At 45.0% G+C, this 21,084-nt stretch overlaps 1 protein-coding gene across 1 annotated transcript in view; it reads left to right on the top strand.

Moving 5' to 3' along the window:
- The window catches only part of PAPPA (pappalysin 1), a 246,345-nt gene that overhangs the window by 204,755 nt on the left and 20,506 nt on the right, over positions 1-21,084 (top strand). Inside the window, exons 18-20 of the mRNA XM_015116970.3 lie at positions 4,660-4,807; positions 10,352-10,461; positions 20,310-20,381. Coding sequence (XP_014972456.3) covers positions 4,660-4,807; positions 10,352-10,461; positions 20,310-20,381 — 330 coding nt within the window. The remainder of the gene's footprint in view (positions 1-4,659; positions 4,808-10,351; positions 10,462-20,309; positions 20,382-21,084) is intronic.

The following is a 21,084-nucleotide window of genomic DNA, read 5'->3' as shown; positions in this document are numbered from 1 at the left end:
CTCTGAAAGCCTTTCTGCCACAAGGGGTGTAGACCTGCACTCTCCATTTGTGAGCCCTGCCAACGACGAGGTATAGCTCACATATGTGCAGTGCCTCAGCTAGGTTTTCATTTCCGGGTTGTTAAATGTTTGGCCAGCACCCAGGATGTCCTAGAGGAGTTCAGAAGAGTCACAGGCCCATGTGATGTTAGAGGTAGGCAGGACCTCAGAGACCCCCACTGCAGCCCGCTTGTTTTACAGATGGGAGCCCTAAAGCCCAGAAAGGGAAAGAGACTTACCCTGAGTCGTACAAGCAGAGCCAGGTCTTAAACTACGTCACTTCGTAATTCACACTTTCCACTCATCCTCCCTCGTGGGGCAACATGTCACCCCTGTACCTACCTTGGAGGATACAAAACGCATAGGAGGGCATTGACTGGGAACAGAGACAAATGATTCACAGCAGTTGAAATATAACGAGCACTTACTACATGCCAGTCACTGGGATGAGCACTTTAGACTGATTGCTTCATTTAAGCCCCATGGCATCTGGCATTACTGCCCCATTTTACAGATGGGGAAGCTGGTGTAAACTGATTTGCCCTGTCTTATACAACCAGATGTGGTGGAACTGACACTCTTGTTATTAAGTCAGCATGCCTCCAAATCTTAGCCATCTAGCTCCTGCACTTGCTGCCTGGGTTTTTCTTGCTCGGATGCTGCTACATTTCTTCCTGCTATTATTTTGTTTATTTTCGTGTCTTCTAAGGAGAAGAAACCTAATACTTCTCCCTCTTTCTTCCTCTTCTCTTCTTTTCCTTCATCCTACTAGGGTACAACAGCTTACAGTCAAGAGACATGGTCCTGACATTGGCAACCTCTCTGACTTGGGCACATTACCTCCCCTTTCTGGCTGCTGTCATTTCTAAAATGCACTGCTGGTGGGGTTTATTCTAAACTTCTCTTAGAGACAGTACAGTAGAGTGAGTAAGAACCTCATCTGACAATTACAGAGCTCAGTATGTGTGTTAGGCTTTAAATGCTTTATATAAATGGACTCATATGATCCTCATGATCACTCTCTCAGGTAGTAGACTCCATGCCCATTTAGCAATCAGGGAACTTGAGGAGGCATAGAGAAGTTAAAGAACGTCCCCAAATCTACCCAGCTGGGAAGTTGCCAAGCTTGCATTTGAATTCAGGCAGTTTGACTTACACCCAGGCTCTTAAAACTATGACACGAGCATCATTCGAAAACTCACTTCTTTGCTTTCTAACAGTCAGTTCCCAAGTCTGCAAAAATAATATAATTTCACTCTACTGTATTGTTCAAGTGATTTTTAAAGCACTGAGCATGTTATAGGTGTTTGATAATATTATTATATGCCTTCAGCTCTCTGTGGATCTGTGTAGCTAAAGCAGCAGGGAAGTTAGAGCTCAATATGCTCTTGTAAAAACAGATGCACAGGCACAGAGAGGCAAACTGTTTTGCTGAGAGATATTCAGTCCTCTTATAAGAGATTTCACCTTAGCATGAAGAATTGTACATTTGGAGTCAAACATACTCAGTCAGTTCCCTGACAACACCCAGAAAAAGTACCCTCTGGTCTTCCCAGATTGCAGCTTCAATTATGCCAGATCTTCTCTGGTCAAACTAGACTCAGTCAGCAATAATCGACTATGAAGTTCTAAACCAGGTGGTAGGCAATTTCTGAATGCACTAGCATCTACTCTTAAAGAAGGATTTAAAAATCCAAAGAGGCTCCAGAAAGTCTGCTGTGCAGAGGGCACAGCAAGGGCAAAGATGTGGAGGTGGGAAAGCAAGAAAAGTTTGCAGGAGAAACAAAGCGATTCACTTGTCTAGAAGGAAGGATATGTACATAGCAAGAGATGGAGCCAGAAATGTCATCTGGATTCCACTGTAGAAGCCCTGAAGTGCCAACCTACCAGTATGCCTCGTTCTGAAGGCTAAGGTGTCTTAGCAAAAGGATGCTACATATTTTTAAAAGCAAATTTCGCAACACAAAGTACCAGATGAACTGGGCAGGAGAGAGATAAACCAATGGTAGCAAAACCAGTGCTTTATGCTCCCACCTTTCATTCATGGTGGGGCCTCCCCAGTGTGAAACTCCATGAGCAGACTCCGGCTACTTCTAATACATTCTCTGTTACAAACTAAGCTCTCCAGCCAGCCCTGGCCCAAGTAGTGCTGAGGTCTGCAGCCCTTCAGGGGCTGGAAGCCAAATGCATCACAGGCCCAGGCCAAGGCTCCAGGAAATTGGGGTCAATTTCCTACTCCCCAGAGGGCCCAGGAGAATCATGGGGCCTAGAGCCTGGGGCTCTGAGAGGGAGAGTCTGGGTTCTTTGAAGCCACATGAAGCTGCGTAACTTTGCCATGAGCCCCTACAGAACCTCTGGGAGTGAACTCTGCAAGCCGCCTTGCAGCTGCATGCTCAAGATGGGCCACCCTTCTCCCAAGGCCAGAGAGGTTTCCATTGCAATTGCACCCTCCTTCTGCCGGCACAGGAGAGGCCTGGAAAGGGGCCCCTTTCTCTTCCAATCCTGTATCTTTGCAGCTGTTTTCTCACATAGGGGAGCCTCAGCTTACATCAGTTCTTTTAAGGAGTTTATTCATTTTCTCATGCATTCATTCATAATTTATTCCCTCATTCATTCATTTCTTCATTTACTCACTTGTACATTTATTTCCTCATCCACGCATTCATTTATTTTCTTATTTCTTAAAGAAATACATTCTATCACTCTCCACCAATTCTTGTTATGAACAAACAAGAATTAAACAAACAATTCTTGAATGAACAAAAATGTCTATTAAGTGATGAATGAATGCACTGAGTGGCCTGGACCTGTTAGGCATTGTGGAAGACCCTGAGGATAAAAGGTTGAATAGGACACCGGCCTGGGGCTTGAGGAGCTCATTGTCTTGTTGCAAAACCGATGATAAACAAATAGGTAATGTCTTGTCAGAGACATTTAGGTAGTGCCCCATGCAGAATTGAGGTGGCACGAGAGCAGGATGGGTTGTGCCAGATAAGGTGTTTGCAAGGTAGACAAGGCGGGTGGGTAGGAAACATAGCAGACGGAAGGAGCAGTGAGCATGAAAGCACAACATATGATGCCTTCACGAGTGCAGGCAATTTAAACTGAAGTTCAAGGTTGGTGGTGGTGCTGTGGAGAGCAAGAAACTGGAGAATTAGGCAGAATTAAGGCTGGGAGGGTTCTGGAGCCAGCACAGGAGTTTGCATGGAAGTTGAAGGTCACAGGAAGCCATTGCATAAATTTTTGCATTGGTGGAGCACAGCCAGCTCCTCTGGCCTATGTCAAGTTTCTCATCTTATTATAAGCCTGAAAGGAGTAGAGAATATATAGCTTGTTCTTAGATCCTTCAGAATGTGGGTCCCCTGCACAGAAACCACCTGTGATTCTCCATTTCTTTTTCATAGAGTCTAAACTACTTACGTTGGCATTTAAGGCTCCACACTTTATCTGTGTTACCAGCTCATCTTCCCCTTCTTCATGCCTTGAGTCATACAATTAGAACCACACCAGGCCCTCCAACATGCACCATGTTTTTCATTGTTTGCACATGCCCTTCCATCTTCCAGGAGTGTCTTCTGTTCCTTTTCTGCCTGCAATTCCATGCATCCTTGAAAATCCCTTTCCATATATCATTTCCTCTAAGTGGCCTTCCCTGATTGTCCCCTCATAACCAGTTATTCTTCCTTGTGTACTCACAGCACTGGTATAATATTTAATCTGCCTCACTGAGCACAGTCACAGTGACATGGCTGGTGGCTCACATGACTGCCATTCCCACTAGCCCGCAGAGGCGGGCACTGGCTGTCTTCACTTCTGCACCCCACAGAGCTGGGCACAGATTGGACACTAAGGAATCTTACTTGAATTAACTTTCTGAAATTCGGAAGTTGGAAGGGGACTTCAAGAAGGGATTATGTCTTCAAGCTGCATTTGCCTAATGCTTTGCAGAAGATCGACAAACTGTAGTTCCCTGTTTTAAAGAATTGGGAGGAAAGCACAGATATAAATACCCCCATATCACCCTCTTCATGCCATTATTGTTGGAATGGAATGGAATGGAATAGAATGGAATGGAATGAAAGAAAGAAAGAGAAGATCAGGAAAGGAAAAGAAATGTCTTGGAAGAAAAAGCTTCTCAACTAGACTCAGATTACTTAGTCAACATATGACAGAGCCCTGACATAGGATGCTTTCTCACTATTTAAGAGGAAGCAAACTTTAGTGCTCCTCATTAACCCATGCACTTACTCTCTGTGTCAGTCAAGGAGCTGATGGGCTCCTACCCTCGCAATTAAAAAAAAACTCTCACACACAAATCAAAACTATAATTGGCTCTGATTGAAATTTCTGAAAGACTACTAAGCTTGGACTGGCATTCTGGAAGGCCTTGAGCAAGTTTCTTCCCGGTCTGAGTCCTCAGTTTTCCAATATATAAAATGGAAACACACTAACAATACCTCCTTTTCAGGGTGGTTGAGTTTCAACCATTGTTAAGAAATTGTTTTGGAACACTTCAGAGCTCTGGAGAGATGAAAAATTGTTTTCTGTTTTATTCTGAATAGCTTATTCAATTGGGGCTGGTGTCTCTCTTGGTCCTGACTGTGTTTCTCTGTTGTTCAGGGACGTGGGAGCAACATCATTAATTGCCGGAAAGACGGCACCTGGAGTGGCTCCTTCCATGTCTGCCAGGAGATGCAAGGCCAGTGCTCGGCCCCAAACCAGCTCAACAGCAACCTCAAACTGCAGTGCCCTGATGGCTATGCCATAGGTATGGTGGGCCCAAGAGGGGAGCAGTAGGAGGGGAAATTCCTTCCAGCAATTCAGGGCTAATGCCTGGGTGGGTCATTGAACACCCTGGTCACATGAGTTCCTGCATAGGCACTATGGAAAGAGAGATGAATGAGTGTAGACCATGCCCTCCCAAGAAGAGAATCAGGGACAGGGATATGATGACCCAGTGGTGGGTGAGTGTAAACAGTTACACCAGAATACAGAAAAGCTGTCAGGTGCCTGCGGGGGGGACACAGAAGACTCCCAGAGGAAGGGATGCTTATGTGGGGATTTGAAAAAGCTTGTCGGGGAAGAAATGCTATTGCAGGCAGAAGAAACTCTGTGACTGAGGAGCAGGAGTTATGAAAGCACACATCACATTTAGGGAAGCAATAGTAGTCTAGTACAGCTGCTTTTATTATTAATTTTAAAATTTGCATCATACTAAACATTCATGAGTACCTGATATAGTTCAGGCCCTTCGTCAAGCACTTGAAAGGCATTATATCTTATTCTCGCAATAACCTTTAGTAGATGAGGGCATCAAAACTTGAGGGGATAATGGAACATGCTCCCAAATCCTGAGACCCATCCCATTCCAAAGCCTGACTTTTTTCTGTGGCATCTCAGCTGCATCCAAGATGAGCATAAACTGCATTTTCAAAATACTCTTTGTATGGTGACAGGCCAGCTCAAGAAATACACACAGTGAGGAGAGACAAGCTGGGAATGTATGCCAGGGATTTGCCTCGTTGAAACCAGGTATCTGGACGGATGCGTTAATCACAAGCACCACAGCTTTCCAGGGTACTCAGAGTGCAAGGAGTGTGACCTCATTTAAGGGCAGTGATGCTGACCTTTTGGGCTGATTCCCTAATTGACCATGATGAAAAGCCTAGGGAACTGAATGTCCTTTCTCCTGGCCAATATGATTTATGGAGCAATCGCCAGGGATGTCTGCTGTAGAAGGTTATCTGAATGTGCAGAGACCCAACATGATTTTCATCCAGCAAACAGAGAGTTATCACTGCATGTCCAGAAGCAAGGCCTGTGGTTGGAGAGGGAAAGTTCATGGGGACTGTCCGTCTCTTTTTGAAGATGAAAACACATGCACTCAGATAGCAGAAGTTCTTCACCTTAACTTACAGTGGGAATCAGCACTCTTGCATTTAGCCCAAGACACTGGCTCCTGCATGGGTCAGAAAACACCAAAGCACATGATTGCTCTCACTGATGGTTTGGAAGGTACTTTAAGATCTTATACAGCCATCAATTCATCTTGTGTGTAAGTTCTTATACAGCATCTTGTAATGCTGACCAGGAGGGTTGCAGAGAGATGGGATCTTATAGGACCTGCTAATATAGGCATTCTAGAAGGTGGGGCAACACGTGTTGCCGTGGTGAGCAGCATGGGCTGCACCATCCCAAGGCCAACACTTTCTTTCTCCTTTCCATCATTCCTGATAGGTGTGCGTGGTCCTGATAGGTGTGTATGTCTGTGAGGGGGTCCCAACCTCCAGCTCAATCATAATATGCAAGTGAATATTCATTCATACTCTTAACTGGCATTGAGTGGCCCTGTGAGAAAAAGCCTAATTAAGTGACCTTTAGGGAAAAACTACAGAAACAAATTTACTGCATATCTATACCCACTGACACATTCAAATACATTCACATGTTCATACATAAACACATGCCACATGCTGAAATGTTTCATAACCAAACAGCCCCAAACACATACATCATATAGTAAGCTCATGCCTAACACCTACACATCAGCCAAATACCACACAAATGCATCACTCACACAAACACATACACACACAGGTAGCACATAAACCTATACATAGCACTCACATGCAGTACATACAAATCTCATACTTCAACAAACGCAAACACATTTTATGTCCCAAAACATGTCAAACACACAGAAAGATGAACAAAAGGCAAACAAATCTCACAGACGCATTTACACATTTTATTCACATGTCTCAACTGTATGCAAATGAGTACAATACCTGGCTCTCTTCTCTCCATCAGAATAGTAGAGAAAAAGGGGAAGGGGTGGGAGGGTGGTATTTACCTACTTAGTATTTTCATGGTCAAAGCAGAAAGGGGAAAAAATCTATGTGATATTGCAACCTGAATTAACTCCCCTTTCCTGTACCCCAAGTCCCCACGGCTGGCGCCCAGATGTCCATCTTATGAACATGATAATCCAGGGCAGATGATGAGTGCATAGGGACATTGGAGGAGAGCAGAGAGAAAAAGCCACACAGGGAGACAGGAAGGCTGAGGATGAGAGTGAGAAGCAAGGCAGGAGAGCAGTTGTTGCTCATCCACTCCTCAGCCCCAGCTGTATCCTCACTTTCCTTCAAATGCCCCTGACTTCCACCTCCCAGGCTGAGCCCTTCCCTGGGGAGAATCCACTTTGCCAAGGAGAGGGATTTGATCACTGGCCTTATAAGCAGGGGTGAGATATGTGTCGGGCTTAGGGGCTGGAGGGCACCTTCTGGAGTCACCCAGACCAGCTCCCCCTGCGTGCCTCCCCCAGGCCACTTGGGGAGGCTTCTGTGGCAGTTATGAGCCCTCAGAAAGTTGCTGCTGCTGCCACCAGGGCTGCCACCCTCCCTGCGCCTCCCGGGAAGGAGACGCAGAGGCCTGGTGAGATCACCACTCTGCAAGGATGCCAATTACGGCTCATATATCACAACACAGCAGCCTGGTCCTAAAGCCCCAGAGCTGGCGTGGGGGAGGGGAGCCTAGGAGAGGGAGACGCAGAGAAAGAGAAATTAAGACACGACTGCTGCATTGGACAGCAAGTGTCTCCTGTTTTGACCACAGGTTTTTTGGGTTTTTTTTAATTTTATATTTTTTTCCTCTCTTGGGATAAGATAGCCTTTGTCTATTTCTCAGAGGCTGCATTTTTTTTTTCAAAAGAATTTTATTATCACAGCCTTGTCTCATCTTTGCTACCTAAAAACTCCTTTAGAACTGGTCTCACGATAAAGCATACCCCATAAGCAGTTCCTCTGACTGCTTAGGGATCTTTGCTCCTTATTCTCATCACTCATCGTTTTTGTCTGCTTGTGTTGTCCCCATTTCTTGTCTCTCTGGCCCCTCACCATCTCTCCTGCTTCGATGGCTGCCTCCTTCTCTCCTCTCTCTGTGTGGCTGCATTGTATCGATTGTGGGGCCTGGAATTAGAGATGTGGCTCTCTCCTCAACAGCTTTGTGCCCTGAGCTTTGTGCCTTTTGGCTCTCCAGCCTGTGAAACGGATGTCATGACTGAAACAGGCTGGATTTGCAGGGAAATCAGGTAACATAGGAAAACCACTGGGTGGGGCCAGAAATTGCCCCTAGTCAGGCTCAGTGTCCCTGTGTTTGAAGTGAAGGGCTTCTACTCAGGAGGCCGAGGCGGGAGAATCGTTTGAACCCAGGAGGCGGAGGTTGCAGTGAGCCGAGATCGTACCACTGCACTCCAGCCTGGGTGACAGAGTGAGACTCTCATAATTAAAAAAAAAAAGTAAAAATAAATACAAATTTAAAAAGTGAAGGGCTTTTAAACATGGTCCTGCCTCTGCCACTCCATCCTTGCTCTTTCTTTAGATTTGTGAGCCTCTTAGACTAGAAAGGATGATAAGATGGCAACAGGAAGGGCATTGGATAGATTGTATATATATACATATACATATACATGTATACATGCCTCTATGTATATTGCATGTTTATGTGTGTATGTATATGCATATCTATTTGTGCATGCCATGTTAGTCATTCAGCTTTTCATGGACTCATTACCTGATTTTTTTTTACAGCATATATATATATACACACACACACACACACACACACACACATATATTCTACGTATATATGTATATTTGGAAGGGGACTTCTAAAATGGCTAATACATACATATGTGTATTTGGAAGGGGGGCCTTTAAAATAGCTAATAGAATAGGATATTTAAAGAAAAGAGGTGACTTGCTTCTAGTGTTTGGAGGGTGGTTTTGATACTGACAGAGAAATGGCCTCCTTCAGGCCTAGTCGGATTCTGACCGGTTGTTTCTTTGCCCACATGAATAAATGCCTCTTTGGGGTACTGAGTACTTTCCATGGACTAGGCTTGATTTTTCAGATGACCGCAGGATGTGTGAGGTCAGGGTAGAGAATGAATGAGTTGAATTAGAGTCAACTTGCCAACCTACAGTCTGGAAGTCAACTGTCTTCACGCAAAAGTTCCTGGACCAAGGGCTTCTATGTAGTAGCCCTCTCTCTGTTACTCATTTACCCCTTCTTTGACTCATTATCTGATTTTTTAAAAATTCCTTTATCCATTTAATTCATAATTTACTCATTCACTTATCCATTTATGTACTTACTTCCTCCTTTATAAGATACCTAAATGCATATTCATCTGTCAGTCATCATGCCATTCATTTATCCATTAATTCATTCATTTTCTGATCCATTGATGTATTTATTCATTCACTGTCTCTTACACTCATTTCACATATACTTATTGAGTGCCCATAATCTGCCATGCATAGTGCCAAGCTCTGGACATAGAATGGGGACCATGGGTAGTACTGGCCCTATAGAATTATAGTCCAGCAGAGAAGAGAGCTATTGACATCACATTCACCAAGCAAACAGGAAACGGTCACATGACAATTCTGTCATGGGCACCTATGAGGGGCTTGGCCTGTCAGGAAACCATGGAGGTCTTCTCTGAGCAAGTGGCATGCGATTGAGGTCTGTGGGATCATTAAAAATGCACTTGTTAGAGTGGGAAGGGTCTTTAAGGCACAGGGAAGGGCAGGGATGAAACCCTGGGGAAAGAGAAGCTGGTATTGCATTTATGTGCTCATCACTCACTCAGCCAGTGCTCTGAGCTCTCCCTGGGTGTCAGACACGGGGTTAAACTCCGAGATGAATCAGGCACATCTAATGATGGAGTACTCTCACTCAGTTGTGAAAATCAGGGCAAACTTCTTAGAAGAATTGAACTGGCCCTTGAATAATGGATAGAATTTGGTTATGGGAAGGCAGATTGGGGGACATTTCAGGATATGGGATGAACAAGAGAAGAAGGACAGAGGCTGAGAATTGTGGGACTCAGATGGAAAACCAAGTATAGTTCAGTCCGGTTGAACCAACCAGAAAGGGAAGGTGGTCAGTGAGAGAGAAGATTGACCAGACTGCAGGAGGCACTGAACGCCTAGCAAAGGGGGCTGTATTTTGTTCTGGATGTGGGGAGCCTTGGAAAGGTGTTTGAGCAGAGGAGGAGCTTGATCAAACTAGGGTCAGGGCCAATGAGGGTGGCAGCAGGAACCAGCCAGATGGGAGGCATGTGAATGGAGTCAGGGAGACCAGAGGTGGCCCTGCCTGGGGAGCCTTCTCCTTCCCACTGCCTTGAGGTTGGGTAGCTGAGTCCACTGGGGACCAGGAAGTGGCAGGGCCCACTCTGCAGGAGGACAGTTTGCAGCTGTCGAGGGTCTGGGGCCTGAGCCGCTGCCTCATGCTGTGCTTCCCTCAGGGTCGGAGTGTGCCACCTCGTGCCTGGACCACAACAGCGAGTCCATCATCCTGCCAATGAACGTGACCGTGCGTGACATCCCCCACTGGCTGAACCCCACACGGGTGGAGGTGAGTGACCAGGGACATCTACCCACCTGCAGCTAAGGGGGAGGAAAATGATATTGTTAAGCACTTGCTATGTCCCGGGCCTGAGTTCATTCTTTCACATATATTATCTCATTTAATCATCACACCTGCCCTGTGGGTGTGTGTTGGGGGGAGGTGGGGTAGAGTGGGGAGGAGACTTACAATCATTTCTCTAGTCTTTAATTATTTAATACTTTCTCTCTGTCAGGACCTACGTGAAGGGCCTTTTATTTACTGTCCTACTAAATGCTGATATCAGCCTAGGAATAAACTGAGGCACCAATAACAGAGGTAGGGAGCATAGAGCCAGGTTTCAGACCTGAGTCTGTCTGGCTGGAAAGTCCATACTCATAAGGACGGTGTTGTGTGGCTTCTCTGGTGCCCTCCCATGTAGCCTTGCACTTTACATAGCCTAGGTTTCTGGTGTCTTTCTCCAAGCTTTACCTGTTTCAGGGAAAGCAATTAATAGGTGTCTAGCAGACTAGTAATATCGGTTGTTTGTGGAGAACCTGCCATGTTCATGTGTCCAGTGCTTAGCACGAAGACTGTATTTCAGCCTCAGTACAGTTGTATGAAAGAGGGGTCATTGTTTGCATTTTCTAGTTGTGGACACTGAAATATCAGAAGTGAGGTGATGGGCCCTGAACCAAGGCTTGAACCCAAACCTGAGTCTGAGCCCTGTGTGTTTCCCACGGTGTCAGGCCGGCATGCCCCCAGCCAGATGACTACAGAGGCCCCCACCTCGGGGCAGTGTCGGTTTGACTTTGAGATTGGCTGTTCCCACTCGCCTTTGTGTCACCCAATCAACTGGGGCTCCTGGAGCTGATGTAGGCCCTGCTTTTGTCCCCCGGGACATCACAGGTCCAGGCCTCATGTGTCACTCTGGGCACTGGCTCTTCACCCTGAAGAAACTGAAAGAAGGAGACCGGGGTTGGGGCGCGGGTGAGGTTTAGCTCTATGTCTCTCCACCAGACTACTGCCTGGGGTGCTGAGAGGCCACGGAGCCAGGGAGCTGCCATCTGCCTGCCTGCTACAGATCACGCTCTGGATAGCTGGGCAGAACCTGATACTGGGTGTACTGTTTCTCAAATGCGCTGAGGGCACAATTGCCAGGGCTTACTCAGCACTCTGGGCGTATAGACCTGGCCAGACCTCCTCCACTCTTCTGTGTGCCCCGGCATACTCCTCCCCTCCTTTTTGCTTCCTCTTTCTCTTCTGCTCTCTCTTTTCCTGTCTCCATCTTACTCTCTCTAATTTTTTTCCTATCTCTGTTTTTCCACTCTGTTTTTCTCTCCTGCCTCTTCTGATATACCTTTCCCCTTGTTCTGTCTTCCTCCCTCCCATACTCTCCTTTCCATCATCCCCTCTGTTTCTCTCTTTCTCTGTCTGACTCTCCATATCCACAAGATAGCCCTGTTTCCCAAACCTCAAGCTCTGTCATCTGTTTCCTCCACCATTCCTGAACCAGAATTCCTGCACAGATTCCCCTGAATGCCCCATTGCGTCCTGATATGCTCACATACCCAGGCATGCAGGGAGCCCACATGTCAGAATCTCAAGGCAGCTAGAGATAATCAAGAACAGGCTCCTCATTGTACAGATAGGGAAACTGAGGCCTACAGAGGAAGGCGGCTGGTCTACACAGGCAGCATAACTGGAATGACAAGCTGGACTTGTGATTGGCAGTTCCTTCAATACTACCAGCTCTCCTTCCTTTTCCCACCCTAACTCCCACATACCCGAAAGCAGGTGAATTTGACTCATATACAGAACAGACATAGGAGACCTCCCTCTCACCCCAGCATCAGAGATCTTCTTGGCCTGGCCCAGCCTCCCACTTAAGACCTTTTTCCTACCCCCTGGGCAAATTCCCACCCTTCCCTCTGTGAGCCCTGGGCACTAAAGAGTTCAGTTATAATTCACTGTGAAATAAATCCAGGGATTTGAAAGCCTGAAAGCTGCCCCCCCTCCCCACCATTGCCCACCCGCTGCCTGCCTGCCCCATCCCCCACCCAGTTCCCTGGTCTGCCTGCCTTTATTGATGCTGGCCTACCGAGAGAACCATAACGAGGTTCAGACCTCCACTGGTCTCTGGAGGCCTCATTATCCAGGAGGAAAAAAATGTGGTAGAAAAAGGGAGGAGGGCGAAGGGCAGAGATTGATGATTTCCAGGAATAAGGCAGAAAAGTTGGCCTCTGCTGCACCCTTGCCCCTTGTGCGGTGAGAGCTACAGAAATAGAGCTGCTGGTGCAGGCATTTCCAGGCCAGAGGAGGCCCTGGATAGCTCCTCTGCTTTCTGGGGGTCTGCCCGCGAGCACCAGTGCAATTTAGATAGCTGGGGGTGAGGCTCTGCTCCAGCTGCTGCCACTTTTATCCCCAGGGTAAGAGAGTGAGAGGCAAGAACTGGCATTTACAGGGCACTTGCTGTGATCGGGCACTGGGTCAGGCACTTCCAATCCTTTATTTCCACCCCCACCCCCTACCACACACGCATAACCACACACATATGTCCCTATCAGGTGGGTATTAGTCTCTTCCTGCTTCCAATGGAAGTAATGGAATCTCAGAGGTGGAAGCTACTTGCATAAGAGAAGTTGAAGAGAGACCCAGGCCAGTCTGGATAGTTTACTTCAGCTATCCTTGCAGCGTTTATGAAATGTAGAGTAATAAAGGCAATACATTTACTGATGGCTTACCAGGGATGTGCTGGCAAATAGTTAACAGCTGGCTCTCCACAAACATTAAACTCTGATTTGTAGCATTTCCCAACTTCTGCGATACAAATATTCCTACCGTGGCGGATTTCAAGGTTTGCAGGTTGCTGTCACTGAGCACAAAGTTGGGAAGATCCAGGCACAGTTGGCTCTTGCGAGCCTATGCAAGCCAGCTGTGGTCCACCACTGACACTTAGTCAACACAGACTCTATTTTAAGTCCTTTACATATATTGACATGAATGAAGAGAATGAGGACTACTTAGATGAGTGGTATGTCAACATTGAGATCACAGGTCATGATGAGGACACCAGGACACTGAGCTTTGTGAAGGCAGGACCATGGTCATATTAGTTACCATAGTACCTCCCTCAGTGCCTAGCACACAGCAGGTACTTGCTAAATATTTATGATTGCTGAGTCAGGTGACCAAAGTTTTAGTGTAAGCTCTGGCGCCTTCCTGCTGTATGTCCTGGAGCAAATCCTGTCACTTCTCTAGGCCACAGTTTACCTAGTTGTGAAGTGAGAGCTAGGCTTCACTCAGAAGTCACAAACTGAAATGCCACCTGAACCAGGCAGGTGGGGAAATGAGTGAAGCAGGCCAAACATACTCTTTTGTACATTAAATACTGAGGCAGCCGGACACGGTGGCTCATGCCTGTAATCCAAGCACTTTGGGAGGCCAAGGCAGGTGGATCATCTGAGGTCAGGAGTTCGAGACCAGCCTGGCCGACATGGTGAAACCCCATGTCTACTAAAAATACAAAAATTAGTCAAGCGTGGTGGTGCACGCCTGTAATCCCAGCTACTCAGGAAGCTAAGACAGGAGAATCGCTCGAACCTGGGAGGTGGAGGTTGCAGTGAGCCGAGATTGTGCTACTGTGTTCTTGCCTGAGCAACAAAGTGAGACTCCGTCTCCGAAAATAATAATAATAATTAAAAATAAACACTGAGGTATATTAGTAGTAGTATTTACTATAAATATTTTGGAAAGAAAGACTTGCAGAAAAATATAACACCCATACACATACTACCCAACTTAAGAAATAAAAACTTTACAGATACTGTTGAAGTTCTTTTCTATTTTTCTTTTTTTCAATTTTTTAATTTTTTTTTTTTTTTTTAGTGGAGATGAGGTCTCACTATGTTGCCCAGGCTTATTTTGAACTCCTGTCCTCAAGTGAGCCTTCTGTCTCGGCCTCCCTCTTTTCTTTTTTATTGAGCTATAACTTACTTCCTTATCGTAAGTGTAAGGCATTATAAATTGTTTTGTCTGTGTACACTCATGAAACCACTACTCATATTAGGATGTGGACCTGTCCAAATCTTCAGGGAGTCCTCCCTCCCCATGCCAGGCAATTTCTCCAGCACCAAGGTAACCACTGTTTTGTTCTCTATCACTATGGATTGGTTTTGCTAAATTATAAATTTATTTGTAGACTTGGTCCCTATCTCTAAGAATTGGTTTTGCTTATTTGTAAACTTCATATAATTGGAAATCATGAGCCATTTTCATAAGTGTATTTTCAATTTCTATAAAGAGAAACACAATGTACCTCCTTTTTTGTGTCCTAAGCCTTCTTTTTCTCAGTCCCCTTCCCTGTACATGCACTTTTGAAAGTGATTAGAGGTACAGAAAAGTCTTCCTCTAATCTAATAAACAAAATGATACAAACTCAATAAGAGGTGGAAATGCCCCTCAGGTTCAATGCTGGAGAGACTGCAGGGAATGGTGGGGACTATGGCAAACTATGGAAAACACGGTTGTTGTTTTTCTGCTTCCAAATGGCGACAGCATTAGCCAAGTGCAGCAATGTGGAAATGTGGGCCTCCTGTGGCCAAATTTTTCATTTTTTCTTGGGTACAAGAAACCTGGCGTTTTTAAAATTTGAAATATCTTTCTTTTTAAAAAATTTTGGCAACTAATTTTGACTTTTTTAAAACATTTGTATGCCAAACCAAACATTTCTGTGGTTTGTGTAGCCTAGAAGCTGTTGGCTTGCAACCTTTGGATGAGACAGACTATTCCAGTCTGGGGATCTAGAATTCTGGGGTGGCAGCCTGTCTTCCATCAGTTCCTAAGAAATAGATCCAATTTGCTCACACATCGTCCCTTGCCCAGGGATGCTGAGAGTGTTTCACAATAGAAAGTGCATCTCCCTATCCTCAGAACCTTATAATTCCTTTAGGTGCTGAGACCTTGGCTTTTATAATAGCTTCTGAAAAAAAAAATGGGAGGAGGAAAGAGAGGGAGGGAATGACTTAAGGAAAGGAGAGATAAATTGCCATTTATTGACTATGTCTAATATGTAGACATGGTTTGCTAGGCAATTCTATATACGCCACTTCATTTTGTCTCCATCACCCCCCAGTGAGGTAAGGATTATCACGTTAGAGATGAAGAAGCTAAGGCTCAAAGAGGTTGTCATTGCCCAATTCACATAATGAATGTGGCAGAATTAGCTAGCTAATTGCACGGCATTCCATCCTGCAAGGGCACCCCTCATACATGTCTTTCAAAAATGTGCAACACATGCAGACACAGAATGCAAAATTCATTTGTGAAAAGAAGGTAGCTTTGTGGAAAACCCTGCCGAGTGTCTAAAGGTCAGAGGCCGAATGGTTCTGAGTGACTGTGAAATCCAGTCTAACTGACATAGAGATGGAGAACTGAGTGCACTGGAGGGGAAGCCCATGGTCAAAGAGATGCAGCCAGAATCTACTGATTTTTTTTATTCATTTATGGACACGCTCATACATTCGTTTATTTGATTGTTCATTTGTTCATTTACTTATTCAATAAACATCGAGTATGCACTTCCAAGTGGCAGGTACTCTTCAAACACTAGGAATACGAAGTGGGAAAAGCCTAGGCTTTTAAAAAGCTCTCCCTGGAAAGAAGCTAGAAACTCGGTGGCTGATAACAAAAAGCAAATAATTAATAATTAATAATAATAATAATAATAACAACTGATATGATTTGCTCATAGCAGGTCCCAGAAATCAAGGGAAAAAGCTAAGGGGAAAAGGGCTCATCTTAGAAGACATCCAGGAGAGGTGTCAGATCTGGGCTTCTGGATGAGGGGGCTCTCTTAGATGCCTTCTCACATGTCTTTGGCTCTGCTTGGGGCCTGTCTTCTTGGACCTTCATCTTTTAGATGCTCTACCCCCTCCAACATTTGTCTCAAAGGGCCTCTCCACCTTTCTGAACTTTGGTCTTCCCGTCGGTCAAAAAAGTAAGCTATTTTATACTTACAGCTTCAGGGGATGGTATACTTTGAAGGAGATTATGGTGTTCAAAGCCTAGACCTTAAAACCAGATAAATGTGGGTTTAATTGCTGACTGTCACTACCTATGTGTACGATTTGGGGCAGGTCATTTAACTTCTCTGTGCCCCAGTTTCCTCTTGTGTAAACCAGAGTCAAAAATAGTACCTATCTCATAGTTATGGTGAGAATTACATGAGATGAAAGCTCCAAGCCCAGGGCTTAGAGCATAATATTTATTAAATAGAGAATTTTGTGCTGATGAGGATGAGGATACTGGTGGTGATGATGGTATTGATGTTGGTGGAGGTGGTGATGTTAGTGATGGTGTTTTCATGCTGCTGATGATGGCGGGGTAGTGGTGCTGCTATGATGATGATGGTAAAAAGAAGATGGTGCAGATGGTGGTGGTAGTGTTGGTGGTGCTGTTGATGATGATGATGGTGGTGGTGGTGATGATGATGGTGGTGCCAGTGGTGTTGATGATGATGACAATGATGATGATGGTAATTGCAGCCAGGAAGAAAAGATAGTCTGTTCTTCCTACCACCAAGGCAGGAAATGAAAGCCCTCTTACAAAACCTTATCTGAAAAAGCTGTGACTGGGCTAGATGTCTCACTGGAATCAAGAGGAAAAAGGCTGACATTTGAGGGGCCCCACCTGGGATCTCCCAACTTCTCCTATAAACAGCCTCGCCATTCCTCAGCTCCCACTGCCTGTCCCCTTTCCCAGTTCTAGCACACAGAAGGGCCCTGTAGTGAGACAGGTGGGGCGTGCAGCCCTGAGTAATAGTGGAAAATCCAAAAGCCTTGGAAAGATAAATAGGCTTATGCAGATAGTATAAAAGTCCTTTTTCCAAACTCACGTCAGGTAAACCTCAACTGACAGAAACTTGTACAACCACACCAAGACACTCCTACAGATGGATTAAATTAGCCCTCAGATAAACAGGGGAAGGCATGAGCATCAAATCCCTAGTGAATTCTAACTGCTGTTTTCTACTTCTTGAACCTTTACCAAATGCCCTCCAACATCTATGGATTTTGACTGGGAACAGACTCTCATAATGAGAGATGAAAATTTGGTTAAGAGAATGAAAGGAGATGATCCTCTTCACCCAGCCCCATGGCTGGGAGGCAGAGGGGGAAGAACATAGCTTAACTGGAAGAAAGGAATACTGAAACAACCCAAATTCTCTCATTTGTATTTGTATCACATTCCTTCATGTATTTCTTCACTGTGCTCCATGCTTCACCCTGGAAGGATACAGAAATGTCTACAACTCAGGACCTGCCCTCAAGAAACTTACACAATTGGTACTAGGTTTACCATTTTCACATCATTTATATGAATGCACCATCTCAACAAGTCTATGACATTTTCAGTACCCATCTTATGGATGAGAGAACCAAATCTCATAGTGGAAATTTGCAAAGCAATTCCAAATCAGAATTGCAACCACATCTGTCCTATATCATGTCCCATGACTTTTCCCCATACCAGTTTATGCGTGTATTGGGGACAGGTAGACAATTTCAACAGAAGTAGTAAGAGACAAGATAGTAGATTTCACATTGCAAGACTGATTGGAAGATCATCAGGTTAAGCTCTTTCTCCAAGGTCTTTGATTTACTTGGAGGATGAGAGTGGCTACATTTAGCCTATACTAAACTGGTCCTCTAAACTAGACTTGTTTAGAGGACAAGTCTAGTGCTTGACCTTAGATGATCTTCTGATGCTCTAGAAGACAGGAAGACAAGTAAATAAATTATTGTCCATTGGTAAGATCATCTCTCTTTTGAGAAGAATCTGTTCCTTTATAAAATAAATATTTATTTAGCATCCCCTGTGTGCCAGGCATTGCTGAAGGCATGGCATATCTAATGTGAACCTGACATGCTATGGAGCAGAGAAGAAAGGCACCCAATCCAGTCTTAGGGTCACCTGATTCCCTTTGTCACAACCTCGCCAAGAAACCTAATTACAATTTGGCTCCCATATAGGTCTGCCCTCAGGGAGAGAATAGGCTGTTTACATGGATTTTCCACATTCTGGCCCATGTGACTGTTCATTTTTTAATTAAAATTAATCAACTGGCCTCTCAGTCAGTCAGACAAGCTCTGATCATGTGGACTTCCATGGCTGTTTGTTCACAGTTGCCTCTCAATACACATCTAAGCATGTACCATTTTATTTCATTTCATTTTATTCTTTAAAGAAATAATTGTAATCTGGCATGAAAACTGGGGCATCTATGGAGAATAGAAAAGGGAGCTTCTAGGATTTTTTTTTTTTTTTTTTTTAATGGAGTCTTGCTCTGTCACCAGGCTGGAGTGCAGTGGCTCAATCTCAGCTCACTGCAACCTCCGCCTCCCAGGTTCAAGCAATTCTCCCGCCTCAATCCCCCAAGTAGCTGGGACTACAGGCACATGCCACCACACCCAACTAATTTTTGTATTTTTAGTAGAGTTGGGGTTTCACCATGTTGGCCAGGATGGTCTCGATTTCTTGACCTCGTGATCCGCCCGCCTCGGCCTCCCAAAGTGTTGGGATTACAGGTGTGAGCCACCGCACCTGGCCAAGCTTCTAGAATTTTTATGGTAGCTGTATCCCTGATACTATGTTATCTTTCTAGTCTTATTTAGCTTTCTCCTTTCACCCACTTTAAAAAATATCATCATGTTGGATTTTATGTTATGAGCTTTATTAAATCATTTCTGAAACAATTGGTTATTTTCAAATCCTGGTTTCCCTACCTAACAGCTATGGAGCATGGGGGAATTTACTCTCTTATGACATAAGATTAATGCCCACCTCACAGCATCATGGCAAGAAATAATAAGATAATGCATACAGTAATTAGCACAACAAATATACTCAATATATTTTAGTAGTCATTATCATCATCATCATCATCATCATTATTTTTAAAGAGGAGGCTATAAATAAGTGCCTATAAGCTCTGCCTGACGGGGCTAGGAAAAGTGCCAAAGAAGACATAAGTTTTGAGCAGACATTGAAAAGATTCTCAAAGTGACGAAATGGGGAAGGGCATTCAGGGAAGGGGAAGAGCAAGAATGAATTCACCGTGGGCAACCTCAGGGAACTGAAGGCAGACCTGTATGACATGGCAGCAGGTGACAGCAGGAGGGGTTCTCTGCCTTTCCAGGGTTTTGAACTATAGGTTGGTTCATAATAGCACATTTACTCTCAGACTGCAGTGTGCATTGGAGTCATCTGACAGGCTTGCTAAAATGCAGAGTCTCAGGGCCTGGCCTCAGAAAATCCAATTCATTAAATCCAAAGCAGGTCTGAGGAATCTGCCGGTAATTTAACACACTCCCACGGCAATGCTGATGAAAGTGGTCTTCAGCTCATGCTTTAAGAAATGCTTCTCCACACTTTTCTCCCATCCTCCTGCTGTAGCCACACACATGTATGCACACATACACATGCAAACACACACATGCGCGCGCGCACACACACACACGCACACACCCCTCCTCCCCCAACCTTATCCCAACTCCACGAATGGGTTGAACATTAGTCAATAATTTTCTGAAGGGCCTTTCTGATTGTGTCTCCACCCCCAAGTTCTGCTTCTCCTCAACCCTTGTTCCTGCCAGGGAAATACAGAACCATGACACATACGGTGAACACAAATATTATTTTAATCTTATGGCTCCTGTTATTGCAAGTACCCAGGCAAGTTCTCCATGTAAAAGCCAGGGTGAGGTCAGGACTTGGAAGGTCCCAGAAGAGGTGGGGTGGTTGAATGTGATGCCAACACGGAGGTGGGTCCCTCCCAATCCCAAGCCCATCTGACCTCTCTCTCCCTCTTCCCACAGAGAGTTGTCTGCACTGCTGGTCTCAAGTGGTATCCTCACCCTGCTCTGATTCACTGCGTCAAAGGCTGTGAGGTGAGTCACCAGGAAGGCACTCCTCGGTTCCCTGGAAATAATCCTGCTGTTGTTATTGTTATTGTTATATTAATGTTGGCTATCCTTTGCCATACCTACTGAGTGTTGAAAATATCCATTTAGCAGACTTCTTGGACGGGGATTAGCAGCCTCATTTTACAGATGATGGAATTGAGGCACAGAGATATAAAGAAGCATATTAAAAAGCATAGGGAATGGAGTTGGGTTCCAGGCCAGGCTTTTGTGGCTCCAGAGCCTGTGGTCTACAAAATATGGAATCTGTAAGAAAGGAAGGGCAGGAGGCTATAATGATTTACTGTCTAGAATATGCTAATGTTGGAAATTTACCAACATTGTTACATTTAACCTTTACAGAGTCATGTGAGGTGCTTTTCTTTTTAATTTCCATGTTACTGATGACCTTTACTTGCAGACCTATTCCTTCTGCCCACATCTTAGTCATTTACTCATGCCTCCACCCTAGAAGGAATATGAATGCCTTACACCTAACCATTGAGCTGAAGTGGAAGAGCCTTTATAACCCTTAAATTCTATGACTTCACAGTTGAGCCATTCCTTAGAGCTTGGAATTATAGAGATCTGGCTTGGTGTCTCAGTGACAAGCTTGGGAGGACTCAAGAAGCATGGTTCTTGGGACATCAGCTGTGTCCTGAAGGGAGGGCTGTCCACGGAACTCAAAGAC

This window comes from Macaca mulatta, chromosome 15, assembly GCF_049350105.2.
Source record: "Macaca mulatta isolate MMU2019108-1 chromosome 15, T2T-MMU8v2.0, whole genome shotgun sequence".
Classification (NCBI taxonomy): Eukaryota; Metazoa; Chordata; class Mammalia; order Primates; family Cercopithecidae; genus Macaca; species Macaca mulatta.
The sequence above is the reverse complement of the archived record's forward strand: the minus strand, read 5'-3'. Positions and strand labels throughout refer to the sequence as shown.